The following is a 23,958-nucleotide window of genomic DNA, read 5'->3' as shown; positions in this document are numbered from 1 at the left end:
GGTCCTTAGGACAGCAGAGCCCTTATCCCTGAAGCCGTCTCCCTATCCCCAGCACGGCAAGTTTTAAACACAAACTATTTAATTGTACTTCAGTGCCTTTCTGACCACAGGGTCCTGCATGACTCTCACATCACACACCCAAGAAGCTGGTCCCCTACTCTAGCAGTTTCTTTTCCTGCCACACTGGACCCTGAAGTATTTGACTTGCCCTATCCCTTCCCAAGGAATATTCTCCCCTCTAGTTGAAACAAGATGTCATTCCGGTGGCCTGGGTATGTCCTTCACCTCCTCCTCCAGCCTCTGCAAAGCCTTCACATCCTTATGCAAGCACACAGCGCACATCCCTCCAGACCTGAACTCTGTATCTCTTCTTCAATGTGTATGTGGCACTCCCTGTTCCTCCTCTAGAGATGTGGCCCTCTGACTACTGATATCCCCAGACAGCACATAGTTTGTGTGGACTGTAGCTGGGGCTGGTCCTGCTCATCACTGATGCCCAGCACTTAGTCCCTAATAAATATTTCCTGCGCGAATGGATGGATTATCTATTAAGAAAATGTCTGTGCAACAGGAGCACAAGTATTCAGTATGCCCAGTAATGAGTGTGATATGAGTTCTCGGTTATATTCAAAAGGGACCAAATTCTGTGTCAGTCTGAGTTGGTGAACACTAAGTGGTCCCTGAGCTGGTCTGTTTGTAGACAGTCTTTTTTACAGATTAAGGGATGCCTAAGAACACCAGTGCCTGTGTTTTAAGGTACCCAAGCTATCCATCCTTGTGTTACTGATGTAGTGCAGTTTTCAGGGCTTATTTGATGTAGTCATCAGCTTTCTGTCACTTTGGAAAAAATACCTGAAAAGACAACACACCTGAAAAAAATGCCTGGAAAGAGAAGTGGCTATTATGGTTTACAGTTTCAGGGGTCTTAATGTATGGACCCTTGGTCCTGTTGCCCTGGACCTGAGGTGGGGCAATGTGTACCTTTGTCCCTATTGCCTTGGGTCTGAAGTGAGGCTGAGAGTGATGGTGGGGTCACATGGAAAAACAAAGCTGCCACCTCAGGGCAGCCAGGAAGGAGAACAAAGAGGGAGAAGGGAGGCAGGGACAAGCTCCGCCCTTCACAAGTCAGCTTCCACTGCCCCACTTCATGCAGCTGGACCCTGACTTCTTATAGCTGTTCAGTTAGGAATTCATCCATAGATTATCAGTCCAGCCACCAGGTTAGTGCCTCCATGATTCAACCACCTCCCAAGGCCACACCTCTGACCTTTGCTGCATATGGAATCCAACTTACAACGAATGAGCCTTTGGGTGGGCGTCACTTCATATTCAAACCATAATAGCTAAAATGCTAGTTCCACTGATTTACAATGAGATAGGCAAGATGGAAATATGCAAGCCCAAAGTTTACTGCTCTTGCCTTCCCCTGGTCTCCTCTGTGTCCTTCCCCCACCCCACCCCCACCCCCTTGCTTCTTAAGGACTGCTGAGTCTGGTGAACTACTTTGGTTGTGCTCAAATGTTTCCAGCAGAAAATTACCCTCATCTATTTTAGGTTTAACTTGGCTCTTCAGAATGAAATGGTCTGATTAGCCTTATAATCATGGTGATGGTGGTGGTTGGGCACTCCAGAGAATCCTCCGGAACCAGTTTGAATACACTGGTAACACTGTCAGAGAGGCACTGATCTTGGGATAAAATCACAGGGCACATTAGCTAATTCAGAGCAGGAATTAAACCCAAGGATCAGCTAAAACCTATTCTTGTGTCCTAAAAGCTACAGAGATATGCTTATCAGAATGGGCAATGCTGAGATGCCCAGCAAAAACCTTGGGCAGTGGCAGCAAACGGGAGCTTGGGTTCCTGTTAGAACTTGGCCTACAACCAACCCATTTTATTCACTCTAGTGTATCTATATTTGAGAAACAACCTGGAAGGGAGGTAGTGAAAGTAGAATGTTCATAATGAAATTGAAGATAAAAAAAATAATAAGAAAAGCAAAAGCCCACGGGTAACATTAGTATTGATTGAACATCTTAGAACACATTGTTTTAAGAGATTTGGGCATGCTTCCTATATGGAAAGTGAGGGACTCAGCTCAGCCACACATGAATTAGAGTCTGAATATGAATCATGGCCACAGGCATCCCTGGGGTGTGGGGGGAACTCTTTAGACATCTTGGGACTCTTTGGGGATACAGTGGTAGATTAGAACATATGGGGGATTACAAGTCAGCCATATCTGAGTTTAATGCTCAAGTTTACCTCAATGACATTGAGCAAATATGTTCATGGTCCTCCTCCTCCTCCTCCTCCTCCTCCCCCTCCTCCTCCTTCTTTTTCTAATTTGTATAAGTTTGAGTCATGAAGGCCTATAATCTTAGTATTTAAGAGGCCAAGGTTGGAGGATTTCGAGGTCCAGACTGTCCTGAACTAAATAATAGGATCCATTCTCAACAACAAAAGAACAACAGTGATTTATATAAGCTTGTATAGAACAGCTGCCTTGTATATTTGCTATGAAGGTCAACTAAGATTGCCTGGAAACAAAGATCATTGCCCAAAGCAGGCATGCAATCAATCCCATTATTTCTTTGCCTCCAATTGTCTGCTCTTATCAACAGCTAGACAGGATCTGGGCTAGGGAGAAACAAGTCAGTGCCTCTGTCACTCTGAGAGCAAATTCTCTTAGGAAGTCACATGGTCCAGGCAGTATAGCTGAAGCAATGTCAGACCGAGGGTGAAACATCTCAGAGTAGATGTTCCTCTCCCTAACTTCATCCCCTAGATCACCTTAGCAATGACACACCTAAAACCCAGAAAAGCACTGTCAATTCCTTGAAACCTATCACTTCATCTATAGCACACTTGGAATTTGAACCCAGATATCTTGGCTCTGTACTTCCGTAGCCTACAGATCAGCTTCCCTGCCCATCTCAGAGTGCTAACACATCCCCCTGTACTATAAGTGGCCTCTGGACAGCTGAGCATCATTGCCTGAGGTCTACAAGTGCTCTCAAAACCGCAAGAGGACATGTCTCAAATTTTCAGCACATTTCAAAACATTTGCTATAGGACTTACTTTACAGTCAGAGTTCAAGAAATAAATATTCACAAGTAGAGGGGGAAAAAAAGAAGATTCTTGTGGCCTTGTAAATTTAATGCAGAGAAACAGTCATAATAAACATTAACCCAGCAGAACTGGCTAAATGCATTCATTTCACAACATGTTCTGCTCTTTAAGAAGTTAGCTGTTTAAGCTCCATGGGGAATCTTGAACTCACAGAGACTCACTCCCACTGTTTCAGAAGAGAAAATTGCCTGCCTCCACTGTGAGGGGAGGGGAGGTAGAGAGTTATAATGGAGGCTGGTGGAGGTAAGGGGGGGTCGGCTACAACAATGTGCTCTTTACAAACCAAGGTGATGGAAACACAACTGATGCTCATGCTTCAGATGAGTGAAGGCTCTGGCACAAGTCTGGCAGGACCTGGATCACAGTGTCTACCCATCTCCTGGTCAGGCCAATGTGACCAGCTCATGCAACACACTTTCAAGCACTGAAAATGTCATAATAAGACAATAGACTGGGCAAAGCTTTGGCCTTTGTGTCTTTCCATCAGCAGTCCTTTGTCTTTTGATTGTTTGCAAGTTCCTTAATCCCAGACTGGATAAAAAAACAAGGGGAAGTCTGCTAGGAAGAAGAACAAACTGAAGAAAGTCGCCACCCATGTAAAGACTACCCAAGTCCCTGATGGGTAACATCCACATGCATGAGACACTTCCACCTTCTCTCTAGGAAATGAGCATGTAAGCCTGATCGCCAAGGCCAAGTCTAGTTGAGCATGGTGAATGTACGGAGGAAATTATGTAGAAGTTTTGGGCTTGTCGATCCAGCTCTATCGAGGCACTGTCTTGAGCCCAGAGGCTCCCAGCATTCACCCTCACTGCTCTCTCCTTCTGCAGGGGAAATCTGTGCATTCAAGATCCATGGACAGGAGCTGCCCTTTGAGGCTGTGGTGCTCAATAAGACATCTGGAGAGGGCCGGCTCCGTGCCAAGAGTCCCATCGACTGTGAGCTGCAGAAGGAGTACACGTTCATCATCCAGGCCTATGACTGTGGTGCGGGGCCTCGGGAAGCAGCCTGGAAGAAGTCACACAAGTGAGATCCCTGTCACCCACCTCCTCCCTGGCCCATCCACTCCCATTTATTATTCTGTTTACAAAGTGTTCTTTAAGTATGTCCACCCACGGCTCATACCAATGATGTGCTTGGAAGGTGGTTTAAAACTCCCACTTCTATTAGCATCCCTTTGCCTAGGAGCAGGAAGTGGGCTATGGTGGTGGTGACTGGGGTGAGGGGTCATGTTATAACTGGTCATACTGTGTACAAGCATTGCTTCCCCTAGGAAGCTTTCCCTAACCCACCCCTCTCCTCAGACCCAGTCTAAACTTTCCTCTGCATTTCTCCAAAGTTCTTTGTTTCTCTCTTTCACATACTTCTCACCTTGAGTCAACACTGCTCTCTCTCCCTTATGAAGTTTAGCTCAGAGCACAACACAGCTGACTTCTTCCTGAGTAGATGAAGGGAATAGGGAAAAGGGAGAAGATGGAGAGGGAATGTGTTGCCTGGGGTGAGCAGTAGAGGATTATGGGAAATGAGAAAGATTTGTTCAGCATCAAGGCAAGATCAGTCTGCTGCAGTTGGTACCCAGAGGGAGGGAAAACAGAGCACTCAGGTAACCATTGCCCTGAGCGTGTTGAGGCCTCTTCACTCACATGGCCTTGGGCTGGATCAGTACCCACAAATACATGGTGTGATTCCTTCTTTACCATTCATTCTTCTTTCTGATTGGTGCTCCAGGGCTGTGGTCCACATCCAGGTGAAGGATGTCAATGAGTTCGCACCCACCTTCAAAGAGCCAGCCTACAAGGCCATCGTCACGGAGGGCAAGATCTATGACAGCATCCTGCAGGTAGAAGCCATTGATGAGGACTGCTCCCCCCAGTACAGCCAGATTTGCAACTATGAAATTGTCACAACGGATGTGCCTTTTGCCATTGACAGAAATGGTAAGTGTCCCGAAAAGATCCCTGTACTGTCGAGGAGACAAATTCACTGTCCCTGCTCTCAAGACCAAGAAGGGCCCCCAAATGGTACCTCCCTAGAGACCCTGTCTCTAGAGACACCATGACCCAATTCTGCACTTGAGTTGATGGCTCATTCATAATTAGAACCTTTTTTATGTCTAAACTACTTCCAGAAAATCCCAGGAACGTTGATAAATATGGTCTGGAGAACTCATAATCTCACACATTTGAATACAAAACAAAGATGGTGTCTGGAATAATTATTTATTTTCTAGGTGTGTGCCTCATCATCAACCTGAGCACATCTGGATGCCTTTCAGTATTCTTAGTTAGAACATGAACACACACACACACACAATCACATCTGGATGCCTTTCAGTATTCTTAGTTAGAACATGAGCACACATACCCCCAATCACATCTGGATGCCTTTCAGTATTCTTAGTTAGAACATGAGCACACACACACACACATACACACACAATCACATCTGGATGCCTTTCAGTATTCTTAGTTAGAGCATGAGCACACACACAATCACATCTGGATGCCTTTCAGTATTCTTAGTTAGAACATGATCACACACACACAATCACATCAGGATGCCTTTCAGTATTCTTAGTTAGAACATGAGCACACACATATCCCCAATCACATCTGGATGCCTTTCAGTATTCTTAGTTAGAACATGAGCACACACACACACACAGTCACATCTGGATGCCTTTCAGTATTCTTAGAACATGAACACACACACACGCACACAGTCACATCTGGATGCCTTTCAGTATTCTTAGTTAGAACATGAGCACACGCACACACACACACACACAGTCACATCTGGATGCCTTTCAGTATTCTTAGTTAGAACATGAGCACACACACACAGTCACATCTGGATGCCTTTCAGTATTCTTAGTTAGAACATGAGCACACACACACACACACAGTCACATCTGGATGCCTTTCAGTATTCTTAGAACATGAGCCCCCCAATCACCACCACAACTTGCTTTTTGCTCCCAGGCAAATAGACACTAACAGAACTGGGAATTCTAAACCACCTTCCAACCATAACTTTGTTAAGAAATCTTTAAAACTCTTGCCAACTTTCCCTTTGAGAATTTCAACTGTAGCAGGGCCTTCCTCCCAGATTGAACTGAACTGAAAATAGACACATAAAACTATTTGGATATTTCTCATCACCATTAATATGAGTCTTATTATAGTCTACACGTGGCCAGAGGTCCAATCAGCTCAGCCCACTTGGCCTATAACTTGATTGTAATGGAGTAATACTGTCTGCTGAGTACTTTGCTCACCACCAGTGTGAGTTGTGTGCTTGTCTGCATATTATCCCCACTTCATTTCAGATAACATTTGAGTAGCACAGAAGGCTGCAAAAGTTGCAAGAAGCATTCTGTAACCAAGTGTTAGGTTTAGCAATGGGCTCAGAGTGGAACTAGAACAGAACTCAAGAGAGACACAAGCTCACCTTCATGGAGATTACCAAACATTGAGAGAGAAAGAGAGAGACAGAGAGACAGAGAGAGACAGAGACAGAGAGAGGGAGAGGAGACTATTAAGAGAAAAGGAAGAGTGAAACCATGTACAAAATATGCTGGGAACTGGAGTTAGAATGAAAATTACAGATTTGAGAATCTTTCTAGCCAACATCTACAGGGGAAACAAATTAGTCACTTGCTCCCAAGTCTTCGGGAATCTTTCATAATATTGAGCTTAAAAGGAAGCTTACTTGGTGATATAATCTTCTGCATTCTCAAAACAATGGTCCATAGGGGCAGGGAACACCTCCACCCCTAACTTCAAATAGCTTCCCTTATGATCTGCCTAACTGTTAGGACAGAAGGCTAAAAGGCATGGGACTAAGAGTTAACCTGTCTGGACATTATTATTCCTAATGGTACAGGGCAGGAGGTCTGTGCACAGGAAAGAGAAGCTAGGAATACTGAAGTGAAGATGAGTTCTAGTTATAGAACCATCCAGACCCTCACAGCTTCTCTATTAAGCCAAGTCTACAGGCTGGCATGTACCCACTACACACACACACACACACACACACACACACACACACACACACACACACACTTGGGAATTTGGGCTATGACAAGTACATGGTAAATAGCAAGCCATCTGAGTGGAGACATCTGTGATTGGTGGTCAAGCTCCACTTAGCCTCTGGTCCTTGTTCTCAAGAGCTCCCAGGGAAAGATAAGATGCAAATTCTTCCATCTGAGGGTAAACTGCCCCAGTCACGAAGATAATTACTCACCTTGATGAGCCATTCCACTAACATATGCCAATTTATTTCCCTGGCTGTCTCATTAAAAGTGAGTAATGGGCCTTTGCCAGGCCTCTGCCTCCAACTTTGGTTTACAATGTAAAGATGGTGAGGAGAGTTGGCTCTTGTAGAGAGTGTGGGTCCCCAGCAGAGACGTTTACAAAAGCAGCTATCCAAGTAATGAAGACAGGACCTGGGCAGCTCCCAGTCTAATGAGCTTCCCAGCGGGCCCTTATCCATCACTTCGGTGGTGACCTTCTCAGCTCCTTGAAGTTCTTTGCATGTGAGCAAATCATAGAAAGTGTGGCTGAATGTTAGGTACCTCCCTTGGCCACAGGTTCTCCATATTCTTCATCCCACAGCTAATTAGATGCCCCCAGGCTCTTTGCTTTGGGGGAGAAAGAAAGACACAGAAACAGGAAGGGTGGAAGGCATTGGGTAGAGTCAGAATGACCTCCTATACCCACAGACCCAACCTCTTTCACCTGTAGACCCTTGTCCTCCTTCATGGCAGTTATCAACCCAAAGTCATTGTGGGGTTCTGAAGTCGTGGATGGGGTGCATTCAGAGTACTCACCAGATAAGCAGTGCTGAGTAAGGCTGCTATCTATAGTCCTTAGATATTTCTTCCTGTGACTGGGGCATGAGGGCCACCCTCCATGCAATCTGGGCTGAGATGATGGGCATATAACTATAACGTGAGGATTTTTCCACCATCTTGTAAAGTTCTAGATTCAGGCTCCTCCTGCTGGCTCTAAGCCAGCCTCTCTTTGCTAAGCAGAGCCTGGATCCCTGTTTTCATTAGACAAGTGGAGAAACTGAACCCTAAGGCAAGAAGAATTTCCTAATTACTGTTGGCCCTTGGGTCTTACCACTACAAACCTCTTCCTCGATGATAATTGAAAGGAACAGATTGGAGTTTAGGTCCATAAACATAGTGTGGGGTAAGATCACCAAAGAGACAGAAAAGGGGGGTGGGCAGTCCCAGTTTGGTCCCCCAACAAAGAGCAAGTACACAGCCATGCATAAACACAAACGTATCTAGGACAGCTTGAGATCGAAGTAAGAAATTACAAGACAACGAAAACATATTGAGCATAACTACACAAAAATTGGGTAGGAGCATCAGTTTCATTTCACCTACACCATCCCTTCCCACAGATGAGTGGTACCCAGCACAGAGAAGAAATTCCTTTGCTCACAGATTCCTCTCAGAGAAAAGTATAGCGCACTAAACTGAACAGTGTCCCCAGTCTTTCAAAACAGTTCCCAGGTGACTTACTTCGGTATCATCCCACCCCTGTCACTGGGGAGGACAACATAGCCAAGATGTCAGGCAATAGTTAGGCAAAAAATTCGATGGTCAGGGGCTCAGTGTCAGCCAATGTGACAGAAACCACAATAGTCTCCAGTGGCCTGCTCTGCAGGGAACACCAGTGGCCTTCACTGGGCACTTATACCTCCCTCTTGGTAACTCTTGCATGACCCCTGTAGCTTTCATTATTATGCTCCCCTGCAGGGTCTAGCCTAGTGGATCAACACCATCAACCACATAAGGAGCCAACAACAGCACAGTAGAAATAGATCCCATCCTCCTTTACTACTACAGAGTGCGTAGCTTCTCACTCTCAGTCTCTGGGTGTTTGAGCCACTACTCCTCTTCTCTCTCTCATCAGGAGATAACCTAGCTCACCCAGGGGCACCCAACCAGTCACCAGTACAACCAGTGCCAGCATCAGCTGGCTATAACATATGTGCTTGTGATTAGTCATGTGAATCATTCAGGAGTATTCACCTTTATCCATGTGCCATTGAGCCTGCGGCTATCTCATGTAACTAGGTGTGCCTTCAGGCCCTTACCTCTCATCACCAAACCCCACAATCACACTCACTCCTACAGCTGGCCCTCATAGACATACAGATGTGCACCATAAGCTCTGATGCCTCTAGCTGTAGGTGTGCATGGAGCCACTCACCCTGCTGCTGATGCCCATTGTACTCAGTGTGCTCACAGTCAACCATTGTAACTACACAAATGTATACAAACAGCCCCAGCTGCATTATCTCATTGTTTGCACCACCGCCATGCTTGCATGTATAGCTAGTTCCTACATCAGCCTGTGTTCATACTGACAGCTTGAGCCCTGCTGGAGCACATACACAGACAATTGACCCAATCTCTGTTTCTAGCTCCCATGAAGGAAATGGGTAAACAAAGCTTGTCTTTATAATAGGGTATTTCACATTACCAGCCTTATGCCTGAAGATGTGTGGATGTACCTTACCCATACCCACACCCAGTTGACCTTACCCCAACTCATATCATCATGTGCATTACTGCTACCAGTTAGATGCTCAGCATCTGTTATGTCAGCTGGTTGGAACAGTTACCATGAGGATACCAAGATGCCCCTCTGCCACAATATCCATTGCAATACCAAGGGCTACATATTGCAGATGTTGTAAACCCCAAATTCCTGATCCAAGACGTTATGTTCTTCTTTCATACCTGGAACCACATGCTGGACACTAAGTATGATGTCACGGTGTTTCTCCTAAACCCACATAGTGAAGGTATTTCATTTCTGAAGCTGTTCTCAAAAGTCTAGAAAAGGTGGCTGAGGCACTCACTTCAACTGCTCAGGCAACTACTGAAGGCTGCAAGAGTCATTCTCACCTCCCACATATAATTTCAGTTCCAGGGGAACCAATGCCCTCTTCTGGCCTCTATACAATATGCATGTGGTACACAGACATACATGCAGGCAAAAATACACAAAGATCAAAATAAAACAAAATTAGTTAAAGTATTTCAAACATTATGAACCAGGAGAAAATGATGTACAATATTGAAAGCAATAAAACAACAAGAACAAAAAACCCTGCCAGCAAAGAATACTTTACCTGGCAAATCCATCCTTCAAAAATGAGAAAGATAATGACTTTACAAGATGAACAAAAAAATAAAGAGAGTCCACTACCCCTAAACCTATCTTACTAGAAATGATAAGTCATCCCTTGAGCTGAAGCCAAATGATGATATTTAAAAATATCAAAACATATGGGAGTCATTGGTACTAGTAACTACACATAAAATTCACAGTATTCTGATACTAATGTAATGGTAGATGAATTACTTGCAAATACATATTAAGGGCAAAAGTATTAAGACCAAGTTTAGCTAAGATAATATATGAATGAATACAAAAGCAGGAAAACTCTGTCTTCCAAAATCCGCACTTGAAGAGAGAAGTTACAGAGATTCTGCTGAAGTTAAGCTGTTGTCAGTTTTTAAAAGTCTAGCATCACTATAAGACATTTCATATAAACCTCTTAGAAACCACAAAGTAAATTCGTGTAGTAAAAGGGAAAGCAATCAAAGTACACTACTATAGAAACGTATCAAGTCACAAAGAAAGTAAGCTGAAGCAGTGAAGAGAATCAGGATCTGGAGAATAATTTACAATAACAATATTAAGTCCTGATGTACTGATCATTACTTTAAGTATAAATGGACTAAATTCAACAATCAAACTTCACAGAGTGATTAAATGAGAAGAGGGTCAATATTTAATGATAAGGATTGATTTATCAATAGGCTAACACCATTGTTAAAGAAAACACGTGCATGTAGCATTAAAGCATCTACATATACAAAGCAAATACTCACAGATCTGAAAGAAGAAACAAGCAATAATACAATAATAGCAGGAGTCTCTAATACCCACCTTTAGAAATGGACAGATCATCTGGGTAGAAAATCAATAAGAAAACATTGCACTTAAATTATACTTTAAAGCTCAGCATACACAGAGCGTTTTCTCAACAGCAGCAGAATACAAAGCACACAGGAGACAGATTCAGGAGAGATATTATCCTGGAGCACAAAACCAGCTTTAAGTTTAAGAATAAAATCGCATCAATCAATCGCATCTCTGCATGAAACTAGAGAATAATAGCGGGAGAAGAGCAAAAGATGGAATGTCCACAACAAGGTAGAAATTACTTAACATTCACCTGACCAATCAGTGGGTAGAGGATTACCAACAGGGGATGGAAGACTATCCGGAGATAGGTGAGAGTTGACATGTAACACGTCCAAACTTAAACTGTTGAAAACACAGTTCTAAGAAGGCAATTTATGGTGGCAAGAATCAGGGTTTTTAAAAAAAGGACAAAAAACTTAAAACAGCTTGCTGTTGAACCTCATCGAAATATAAAAAGAACAAAGAAAGTAAAAAAAAAAAAAATAGCAGGAAGGTTGGCTAACCATGATCAATACAGAATAAGTTAAAAAAAAACAATAGAAAATAAATCAGCGAAGGATATTCTGCAAAGATAAAACAGACAAACCTTTAGCTACAGCACAGGGATGAAAAATGGATATTGCAGAAATACAAAGGAAAGTAAGACAGTGCAAAACATGACTATGCCCCAACCAACTGACTAACCTAAAGGAAACGAATTCCTTCTTAGGATCATATTGTGTACCAAGACTAAGTAAATTGAGCAAGGAGGTTGAATCAGTAATATATCAAAGCATGGTCTTCTATACGTGGACGCCCAGGACTTGATAGCTTCCCAGCCATCTACCAAATATTTAAAGCCTAACCAGAACCAGTTCTTCTCAAACTCTCCTTCAAAAATTAAAGATGAGAAAGTACTTCCCAGCTTATTTTAAAGGCTGATGTTACCTCTATGCCAAAATCGGATAAAGATACTACATTAAAAAACAAGGGTGCACCAATATCCACAAGGAATGTAGAAGCAAAAGTAATCCTCATGGTACAGGCAGACTACCTTAGATTCTTTTCCTGTTGTGATCAAATGTTCTGACAAAAGTGACTTGGTGGAGAAAGGGTTCATTCTGGCTCACAGTTCAAGCACAGTCCACTTTGGTGGAGAAGACGAGGCAGCTGATTCTATCTCTTTAATAGTGCTGATCGCCTTGTTGCCTCTCTCTTTATCTGGAACTCTAAGCTTACTCACATATCTTTCTTCTTCAAACAAATTATCTTTAAGTTCAACTTTATACAAGTTCTCATGAAGCAGCAGAAGGAAGACAAATTCTTGGACAAAATATAATACAAATTGACCCAACTCAACTCCTAGTACTTCTGTGTTCCCCTCTGAAATCTTATAAACCAGGCTCTACTTATTTATGTTTCTTCCAGTATTGTCTTTAACACCACCACCACCACCAGAGTGTCCCATTAAGCTTTCAAGGTATTTTAAGGTATTTTATAACCCAGAATTCCAAAGTGTTCCAAATTCCTCCCACAAACCAGTCCCAGCGGCCTAAGAACTACACGGTCAAGTTCATCTTTCCTACTACATAGCAAGTCCCCATTTACCAATATAAAACTGTATCTGAGTTACTGTCTTACTTCTGTGATTAAGATACCTTCACATAAGCAATTGAAGGGAGAAAGAATTTAGTTTGGCTGATTCTTCTCAGGGGCTTTTCTTATTCAGTGCTCCATTGCTGGGAAGAGACACCATGACCACAGCAACTCCTATAAAGGAAAACATTTAATTGGGGCTGCCTTACAGGTTTCAGAGGTTGAGTCCATTATTGTCATGGCGGCAAGCATGGTGACACATGGGCAGACATGGTGTTGAAGAGGTAACTGAGAGTTCTACATCCAGACTAGGAAGAAAGAAACACAAGGCCTGGCTTGAGTATTTGAAACATCAAAGCTCACCCCCAATAACATATTTCCTCCAATAAGGCCACACCTACTTCAACAAGGCCACACCTCCAAACCCCTGTCAAGTAGTGTCACTCCCCAATGAACAAGCATTCAAATCTTTGATCTTATAGGCAAGGGAACTTATTCAAACCACCACAAATATGCAGGCATATAAGGCATGGTAGCAGGAACAGTAAGCTGGCTGCTCATGTTGCATTCCCACTCAGGAAGCAGAGGGTTAACAGGGAATGGTGATGGGCTATAAAGCCTTAAGGCTCATCCCCAGTGACCCACCTCCTCCAGTGAAGCCCCACCTCCTAAAGATTCTGTAACCTTTCAGAATAGAACCATCAGTTAGAGAGGAAGTGATGAAATACATGAACCTGTTGGGGACATTTCACATTCAAAGCATAACACACACTAAATTCTATAACATATTTTAAAAATTATACAAATGAATCAATGTGAATTTTATCATTTTATACAAAATGATCAAGTGAAATTTATCTTTGAGATATATAGAAGATTAGCCATACATGAATGAAATGATATAACATATCATATTTATCAAATCAAAGACAAAAAAAACCATAGGAACATTTGAATAGATGCAGAAAATGTAATTGACAAAATGTTAATACCTTTTCATGATAAAACACAAACTTCTTAGCAAGCCAAGAGGATAGTCAACAGGACAAGAAAAAAAATTTAACTGAAAATCTTTTGTAATAAAAGAATCAACAAAGCAGGACAGCAGCCTACAGAATAAAGAGAATATTCAAAAGCTGTATGCACAGTAATGAGTTATGCAACACATACACAGGATTCATCAAACTCATTAGGAAAATAAGTGCCAAGCACCTGAATAGACTTTCTCCCAAAGAAAACATAAAATAGCCAGCAGGCATGAGAAAAGATATTCAGTGTCACCAACCATAAATGAAACACTAATTAAAAACCTCAATGAGATGTTACCCCTCAACTGTCATACTGCCTTTATTAAAAGGCCAAGAGATTCATAGCACAAACGTTATAAGGTGGTTGAGGAAAAATCCCTGATATATTGTCGGTTGGGATATACATTTATATAGCCATCAGCTACAGAAAACAAAAGTTAAAAATAGAATTACTATATAATCTTAACACTCCCAGTCCTGGGAAATAAAGTGGCTTTCTTGAATGATTCTATGAGCAATAATGCATGCTCATAATTCATTGCAACAAAATTTGCAATAGCCAAGACACAGAACCCTTAGGTGTCTGTAGAGAGATGAATAGAAAAGAAAGGGAAAGAGATTTGCATGTACACACGCATGCATGCACACGCACACACACATACACAGTGATACGTACAGACATGTACATTGCAAAATTATTCAATCTTAGAAGATGGAACATGACTCTTGTGCAACAAGTTGATAACCTATGGGGTATCACATTTGGTGAAATAAGTGAGCGAGAACAAGTATCATATGATCTTATGTATATGTGAAGCTAGAAAATGTTGAATTCATAGTAATAGAGAGTATAACAGCATTTACTAGGGACTTGAGGGTGGAATAAGTGGAAGACATCAGTCAGAGTGTCTAAGCATTCAGTTATATGAGGAATCAGTATTGGGGACCTAATGACAGCATGTCAAACATTGTTGCTATGGATTATATGTATTACAATTTGAATATTGATGAGTGTAGATCTCAAGTATTCTCAAACACATCCAGATAACTACATGAGGTGTAAATATATCAAATATTAAAGTATTGACTATGGGCGTCATTTCAAGGAGTTCAGTTATATCAAACTGTCACACTATACACTTGTCATGATATAGATATAAGCAAGTTCCCAAAAGAGTCCTATATTAAGACTTGGTAAGCTGGTGAACCCAAATACTGAGAGATGATTGGATCAGGAAGACTTTGGCCTCATCGGTAGATGAACCTTCTGATGGCATTGTTAGGAGGGTATGGGAACTGAGGGGGCCCTGGTTAAAAGAAGGAGGTCACTGGTCCTGTGCCTTTCTGTGTAGGGTATATCTTGTCTACTGCCCTTCTCCTGCCTTTCTCGGCTTCCTGACCCACTATGAAGCAAGCGTCTTTGCCAGCCTAATGCTCTTGACATTCTGCCTCATCTCAGGCCCTAAAGTGATGGAGTCACCTGACCACAGACTAAAACTCCTGAAACCATGACTCCAAATCTATCTTTTCCTCTTTTAAGTTGTTCCTATCAGACATAGGTCACAGTGACTGAAAGGCTGACAACACGATACCCTAAACATACAGGGTTTGTCAATTGTACCTGATAAATGTGAGGAAGGCCCACAAGTTCTTCCTCCCCTGGGAGGAGCAGGGATGAGTCCTTGACAACGTAGTTCAGCCTCTTCTTGAATAAACTTGGAATTGAACATTTGAGTAAATTAGTACAACAAGGAACTTGCTGGGATGTAACACCTAGAGGAACAGCATTGAGCGTGTCTGCAGTTTGTTGTCCTTTGCCATTTTCCCAGAACCAAGTTTTAGATGAGGGATTGAGTCTGAAAAGGTCTGGGCAATTTCACAGTAGCTGCCATAGATCACCGGGCACATTTCCAGGAGGGTGGCCACAGCCGAAATGCCAGCCAGCAAGAGCAGGAAGAGCAGTGTGTCGACTTCACCCTTCTCTCCTACAGTTAATTTTTTTAAAACATAAAGCAATAATAACTTAATTAATATGCGAGGTAAATTCTGATTGGCCGTTAAGGGTTAACCTCCAAGTTCACATAGATTTTGATAAACAGACCCAGGACCAGCAGCTCACCTAAGTTTTACTGTGGCCCCACTTCTGGTAAGCAGCAGGGCAGGTGGGGGGGGGTGGGGGGAACGACTAACTCTTAGGTAGAGTGAAAGATACATTTGCAAGGGACACACAGATGGTGTTTTTTTTCTCCCCTCTCTGAGCTTTCAAAGCATTTTTAAATGCATGTCTTCTTCCCAAACAACCCTCTCCCATGCAACAATGGGCCACATTATTATACCCTCATTTGTGACCTAATGTTTCAAGTTCTTTGCTTTGAAAGTCATTTGCGCATGCATGGAGGTGGCGGTTGGTGGAGAAAGTGAATTAGTCTCCCAGACAGTTTCATTAAGACTTGTTCCGGAAGTAGAGCTGCAACAAATTGAGCTAAAGATTCTGTTTGTGTGTTTATTTTTCTGCTACAATCAATAGTGCTTTGTCAGCTTAATGCTGCACCAATTGTCAACCCCCAGCCTTCTTCCTCTTTTAAGTGGCGTGCATTTCTGGAGTCATTTCATTCTAAGGAAAGACAAACACTTCTGTTCAGAATTCAGTCTGGTGCTGCAGAAACATTTCTTGTGATGAATTTAAGGTCCTTCTACTTGGCAGAGTCCCTCCCTGTGTTGAAGACAGCCACAGACCAGTTAGTAGAGCCCATAGAATAGTGGTTCTCATCCTTTCTAATGCTTCAACCTTTTAATATTTTAATAAGTTCCTCATTTTGTGGTGACTCCCAACCATAAGATTATTTTTGTTGCTGCTTTGTTGTTACTATAATTTTGCCACTATGATGAATCATTGTGTAAATATCTGTGTTTTCCGTTGGTCTTGGGTGACCCCTGTGAAAGGGTCATTCCTTCCCTAACGGGATCAGGATTAAGAATCGCTACCATAGATCAGGGGACTGCTACAAATCCCAGGAGCTATTCCAGACCTGTGCAAGCCTTCAGAGTAAAACCAACGTGTGAAAGAAAGTACGAGGTGTTCTACACTTCAGACAGAAATACAGAGGGTAGCAACCCTGCTTTCACTCAGAAAATAAGGTCCTGAATCAATATCTGTTGGGTTTTCAAAAATATCTGAGAATGCACAGCAAGATGTATTTCGGCTCCAGGGTCGTGGGTGTCTTTGTGTTCTGTCTGACACTGAGCAGACTCCACTGCCCCACCAGAATGTGCTGGGAGATGTGATTGCTGAATCCGCTTCCCCAGTCTTCAGAGCAAAGCTGGGTTTTCTAAGATGTTGTTGTTGTTGTTGTTGTAGCTAGCACATTGTCCCAATCTGGATGGATAATATTTAAGTGCTGAAATAAAGTGCTAGGGAAATATAAAATAGATGTCAGACGCAGCCAGTCTGTGTTTGTTGATTTGTTTTCTTGTTTCTGTTTTCATAATTTCACTATAGGGTAAGAAAAGATAACATCTGAGCTTGTATCTGCTGTCAATGCCAAAAAATCAAAAGGAGAGAGAGAGAGAGAGAGAGAGAGAGAGAGAGAGAGAGAGAGAGAGAGAGAGAGAGAGAGAGAGAGAGAATGAATATAGGGAAGGAAATGGTTCCCAGAAATTGAAGATCTTAGTGTCTAGCACTAAACACTTAAAAGTATTGAGTTTGGCCTTTATTCACACACACACAACCGGGAACAAAATAACATTCCATCAAAAGCCAAAACAAAGCAAATGAACAAAAACACAGCCAGTCTAAGTTTTGCTCATTAATGACCAAATATTTATTTCTGATCATAATATTAAATTCCTCAAAGCAAATGCCCATGAATGGCTCTGGATGCATTGTTTGGTCTCTCTTGGAGAAGAAAAATGTCTCTTTCCTCGGGGCGAGGAATCTGTTATTCTGTGCAGCTTTCAGAAGAGAGGTCACACATTTTCTTATTGATTTTACTTCCTATTTGGTAGCAAAATAATGTGAGAAGAAGCAGTGAGCGTTCCTGGCGACAAGCCCAGATGCTAAAAATGACGTGCCAGGCTGTTGTCTGGATTCCATCTCTTTCCCAGAATCCTCATGGTAGATGGGTACTCTGCCCCTCATCAGAGGCACACGTGTGCACTTTCAGGGTAGTTCTCTGGCAACCCACTACTTGAATCACAGACCAGTTGGACTCCAGATGTTGCTTGGAATTCTCTAGCTGCCCCATTGCACAAAGAGATGGCTCCACCCAGTGGTCCCCTGGAACCTACTGTCAAAGCACAAGGGGATTAAGGGTGGCAGCTATGTGTCTGTTTACCTTAGGTTTCACAAAGAGGTGGGGCCCATCATTTCATTCCTTCTGAAGGCTGATGGGATGAGAAGGAGAACTAGAGTAAGTGCAGCCAACTCTACATGGTCAGAAATGTATGTGTGCATTCTTGTTCTTCAGGCAACATCAGGAACACTGAGAAGCTGAGCTATGACAAGCAACACCAGTATGAGATCCTGGTAACTGCTTATGACTGTGGACAGAAACCCGCCGCTCAGGACACCCTGGTACAGGTGGACGTGAAACCAGTGTGCAAGCCTGGCTGGCAAGGTGAGCCTGAGTTTTGTTAGTCCTGCTATGTGAAGGCAACTTGGCCTGGGGCACAGAGGGTACCGGGTGTGCCCACAAATCTCACAGCACTTGTCTAAGGGGAGTTTTAAAGTATAGTTATATGTTCTCATAACTTTTCCATGGTATAATCTTCACTTTACAGTTAAGAATATCAGAGACAACTCAACTCTAACCACAGATACTGTGAGGAGATATTGTCAGAGTCTGTTGACCTTACCCAAGAGGGCTGAACCTGACCGATGCACATCAAGTTCTGCATCGCTGCTCAGCACATAGAGATTGTCTGCTGATCCTCATGCATACCACCCAGGGGTGGGAGAGAAGGAGGGAGCCTCTGTTTGAGGGGGTTTCTGGAAGCCCTGTGCAGAGAAGGGAAAGAGTGGCCCTCAGTGGAGCTTTGGTTTGTGTCAGTTTAGATTTTTCCGGAAGCAGAGACAGAACATGTCCAGTCATCCCCTGGGCGACTGACGGAGAGGGAAGTAGGGAAGACAAGGGCAGCTGCATAGATGGCTCTTACTGAGAACGAATGGTCTTGAGAATCGTGACAATAGCTCTAAGTGGCATCACTGGATCTGGTGACCAAGGAGGGATGCTAGTCTTATCTCTGTGCTTCAGGTTTGGTGCAGACTTGCTCTGTTTCTTCTGCATGTGTTGAGGATGCTACGACTCAGTCTTAATTCCTCATAATCCATGGTGCTTTGCAAGGCCACTCCTCTGGTGGCTTCTACTTGCTGCTTCCTAATGATGTGACTTTAAGCCTCTGGCCTCACTATCCATCCTCTCTCTGTTAGTCACTCACACCTCTATCAAGCACACTGATGCCAAACCATGCTGTAGTCTCAGCCACTCATTCTTAGTGTAACCCAGCAGAGCTGGACTGGGCAGTCATAATGCATAGACACCTGTGGCTGAGACACTGCCTGGGCTGGCTCTGCTCAGAAGACAGCTCACCGTAAGCTTCCACAGCACAGCCTGAGCTCCCATAAACTTAGAGGAAGAGAGCTGGGAGATCAGGCGCTCATCTCTGAGAGAGCTGGCATTGTGTGGACTTGAACAAAGTTGAGAGAAGATGAAATCATAATGAGAGTCACAAGTGGGAGATATGTGTATGTGTGTGTGTGTGTATGTATGTATGTATGTGTGCGTGTGTATGTGCATGTGTAAAACAAAGTACAGTACATTGGGTCAGTCTGCTTAGAATTAAGCAATAGAGGAAGAGGGACATGCTAGCCAGCCATAGAGGCACATACCTGCAATATCATCACCCAAGAAGGTGAAGAAGAGGGATTAGCAATTTGAGGCCAGCCTGGGTTATGGAGCAAAACTGTGTCTCAAAAAAAAAAATCCACCTCTCCCCACCCCCTGCAGTAATCCATGGATGAAGGAATGAAAGAAAGAAGAGATCATAGCAAGCCAGACTGAAATAGGACAGTTTTTGTAACTTCAGGAGTCTGAGCTCTAGGATATGGGAGGCAGGATTCTGCCTGGTTTACTAATGCACTTTTCAGGCTTAGCACAGTGTGTGATACTCATAGAAGATTCTTAAGAGATGGTAAATGGATGAATGAATGAATGAATGAATGAATGAATACCTGAGTAAGAAGTCACTGTTTCATTTTAACTTGTAAAGATCACCCGTGAAGGACTACCTTTCAAAAGAAAGCCCAGGGGGAAAAAAGTAAAAAATAAATAAATAAATAAATATTTTTTAAGTACAGAGCATGATCACAATGGAGTTTTAAATGGGGAAAAGCAAAACATGAGGTTGTATCTTTAAAGAAAAATGATCCCAGTACTTTTTGACTTTGACAAATGAGGCGCCTACAGACGTTGGAATAAGTGCTCATGCCTATATTTAAACATTATTTATAGAGTTTTGTACTTGTTAAGTCTATGCAAATTTAGCATTAAGTGTATGATTAAAAAAAAAAAAGCTTGTCATCATGTTTAATTTTGTGTGTGAAGGGTGTAGCAGGCACCTACCTGTAGTGTGTAATGCTGCTGACAAGTGTGTAAATGATCTTGGGCAGCCAGGGTGGAGCCTGCTGCCTGTGCTGTCTCCAGCCCCATCAGAGGCTCGGGCATGATGTGGACCCTCACAGTGTTAGAGGATTAATGAGTGGGCGGTGAAACCTCAGTCTAAAAAAAAAAATGTCTTTCCTGGAACAAAGAGAAGAGGAAAGAATCGGTTCCCTGAATCGGCCATCATGTCAGGCAGTGATTTACAGTGTGTAGTCTTAGAATTCGCTGCTTCCTCGTGGCTCCTTGACTACGTTGGTGCCTTGTGGTGGCAGATACTGCATTGGTTTAAATATTGAGAGCCTCTCCTTCCAGTTTACCTACTACATATTCTAGCAAATCCCTCTTGCTCTTACTACCCCAGTGGCCTTTCCGATTAGAGCTGGACTCTCTAGGCTATCTGTTGTGTGCAGGAGTAGTTATAGTACCTTTATGTCACTTGTCACATGTATACACACACACACACACACACACACACACACACACACACACACACGAGCTCCAGAGAACACTTCTCTCATCCACCTAACATCTTGGTCCCAGATGTGTAAGCCCCTCTTACTTACCTCTAGCCCTCCCATTCCATTTTCTCTTCTATTGGTCAAGACTACAAGCTATCATCTATACGGGCATCTTTCTCCAAGGAAATACTGTACACAGATGGCTCCAGGTGTGTTTCTTGCCTGGTTCATTTTCCCTGCTTTACAGGTCAACTTAGAGTGAGCTGTATCCTCTGGGTTTCTTTGTTGTTGATAGACAAGGCATGCCACCTCGTAGTGATGGCTAGAGAGGTGAGCCTTTACCGGGAGCATGGCTGAAGGAATACTTTGCACATGGAAGAAGAGCCCAGAGAAGGGAGAAGAGTAGCCTAGCTTTCAGAAACTGTTATGACTAGGAAATGGTGGTGGCATAATTAGAGAGTTTGGGGTGAGGTAAATAGCTGAGACCTTGAAGTCAGAATGAGGAGCCTGGTTGAGCCACAATCCCTCAGGCCCTATCAGGACCCCCATGCTTGTGCCCAGTGAGATTCCCTGCAGTCCTGTGGGAGAGCATGGGCCCCTCCCCAGCTCACTTCCTACTAGCAGCTCCAGGCAGCAGACACAGCCTGGCAGTTAGAATTCTTGTACCTGTTCTAAGCCATTTCCCTGCAGGCAAGAGAGGATTGCAGCACAGTGAAAACAATCCATCATGTTCTGGAGCCCTGCCTTCTGGGGAGCAGTCCCAATCTGCACCCCTCCCTTTGTGGAGGAGCCTTCCCTGCAGCCAGCATCTCCCAGGGAGTTGTCATAGCTGAGCAAGAGGACCCCACCTAGGTGAAGCCTCCCCAAGATCACAAGAATTTGCTCCCAGACTCCAGTGACAGCCCGGAGCAGTCTCCTGACTTCTGTCGCAATAAGTGTCACACACACACACACACACACTGCCTTGCTTTGTCCCTGGCCTTACCTGTGTATCAGACACTGGCTTTGCCGCCAACTTTATTTCACACTCCAGCCAAGGTGTGGTCTCCTGAGACTATAGTTTCCCAGCTTCTGTCCCTTCTCTGTGGGCTGCTCTTGACTTCTCAGAAAGCACATGGGCTCCTTGGGGGCAGAACTGTACCTCTTACAGCTTCTGACATTGAACTGTCTATCACTTACAGATAGACAGAAGACTCAAGGGTTTTAGCTCCACTCCCCAGTGTGTGGAAGCAGGAATTAACCAGGGATCCGGCTGGCAGCAAGAAGAGGAAGGAAAGATCTGTGTGCAAAACAGGAGCCCAGGCATGCACGTCTTCTCACTCTTGAGAGTGACTCTTGGGCTGTAACATGAATAAGTGAAAGGGGCAGCTCACACTGTGGGGATCAGCAGGCTTTACTGGTGGGAACGTTCCCTTTTGTTTGTACTGGGAAGAGGCATAAACTGCCTCTTTGTTTTACCCAACAGTTGGAAAGCTGATATCCTTAGAGTCATATCCAATGGTGGGATGAAGGACTAGATTGTGAAGCAGCAAAGAGATGTACACACAGAAGGACAGAAGCAGGCTGGTGGTACCACACCTCTCCTGCAAGATGTATGAACTGCAGTCATCTTGGTGTGGCATTGTCCTCTGTGGTTTGCTGGAATTTTGTCAGTTTGCCTGGGTGTTCTAGGAGGACATAAAGCGGGATCCATTCCTGTGTGGAGCAGATTAATCCTGAGTCAACATATATTGTTACCATGAGCATGGCCATATGAAGAGCCCAGTACCTCAGACCCACAGGAAGAGCAAAGCCTCCCCAGGTCAGAATCAAGGAAAAGGTGGAACCTTCTCCTGCCCTGGTCCATGTGCAGATGTTGGCAGTGTTTGTAGGAAATGACAATAGTAGTTCCATCTTCCTTGATATTAAGAGCCTAAACCTACTGCACTACAGAGACAGCCCCCGTCCCCATGGAAAAGAGCTAAACTTGTCCCTTTGCTCAGCTGCATGCACTAAAACCATCTCCGGGATACAGATGTATAAAATAAACACACCAAGTCTCCAGCGGCTGCTGCTGCTGGTATGTCTCCATCAGAGTGCACAACCCACCCACTCTTAGCTTTTTGTAATCTGTCATTTCTTCATTCCCTGTTGCCCCAGTTAATGCCTAAGATGTGCAGGCCTCAACTAATACCCACTCATAAGAGAGAGAATCCAAAGGGTAGAGTGGAGGCTGTCTGGGGACATGGTAGCAGGAATAGCAGTGTGGCCCAACAGGGATGGAACTGAGCTGTGAGACCTCATGAATCCTTCACTTGGGCATCAATTTGTCCTTCGGAGGCTCATTTCTTGTTCAGTTGTCAGTCTGGATGTTTTGTGCATTTGGTTTCGCTTTGTCTGTTGATTATAGAAATGCTGACCTTACTCATACTCTTCCTTATGGTTCTTTCTGCTTCCTTGGTTCTCAGACTGACAGCATTGTCCTCCATCACATCTACATGCCAGGTTATATGATTTCTACCTGGTCCTGACAGGTGAGATCCAAACCCCACTACTTCACTTTCCCTTCAGGCAAAAGACAGCATTGGAGATGGCCCTCCTGGTGTCCTCTGGACTTGTAATTGACCAGACAACCTTACAAATGGATCTAGGCTTCCCAGGTTGCAGAGTCAGCTCTCCAATCCCCAAGAGACTCCCCCATCCCAGAGCAGAAGACTCCAGGATAGTAAGCATGTCTCACTCAGCAATTCACCCAGCTCGACTGAGAGTTTCTCCATGGACCCAAACAATACCTTTTCTTCAAACCTCCATGATGATGGATCCTATTCAGATAAAAGGAAGAGGGATGAAGCCATGCAGTTGAATACAGCCCCTGTGTTCTCTAGGGTTTGGAGGATTCTGCAGGTGCATCAAATCACCTCAAATGTTCCACTGTTTCCTCAGACCAGGTTTCAAAGGAAGAAAGTATAACATTTGGGAAGGGGGTGCTTTTCAAACCTGAATGTCCCCACAGATCATGCAGGGACCTGGATAAAAATGTAGGTCCAGACTTAGTAAGATTGGGGTAGGCCTGAGTACTACAGGTGGATAATGTTGAGGCTTG

General features: G+C 43.6%; 1 protein-coding gene across 1 annotated transcript in view; it reads left to right on the top strand.

The window, feature by feature from the left end:
- Clstn2 (calsyntenin 2) overlaps window positions 1-23,958 on the top strand; it is a 597,099-nt gene that overhangs the window by 440,689 nt on the left and 132,452 nt on the right. The window contains exons 3-5 of the mRNA XM_085827931.1: window positions 3,963-4,158; window positions 4,861-5,069; window positions 18,226-18,375. Of these exons, the coding sequence (XP_085684057.1) occupies window positions 3,963-4,158; window positions 4,861-5,069; window positions 18,226-18,375 (555 nt within the window). The remainder of the gene's footprint in view (window positions 1-3,962; window positions 4,159-4,860; window positions 5,070-18,225; window positions 18,376-23,958) is intronic.

The sequence above is a fragment of the Mus caroli genome, unplaced genomic scaffold (assembly GCF_978045245.1).
Source record: "Mus caroli unplaced genomic scaffold, Mus_caroli_1 scaffold_11, whole genome shotgun sequence".
In the NCBI taxonomy this organism is placed as follows: domain Eukaryota; kingdom Metazoa; phylum Chordata; class Mammalia; order Rodentia; family Muridae; genus Mus; species Mus caroli.
Note: the sequence above shows the minus strand (reverse complement) of the source record. Positions and strands in the feature narration are given on the sequence as shown.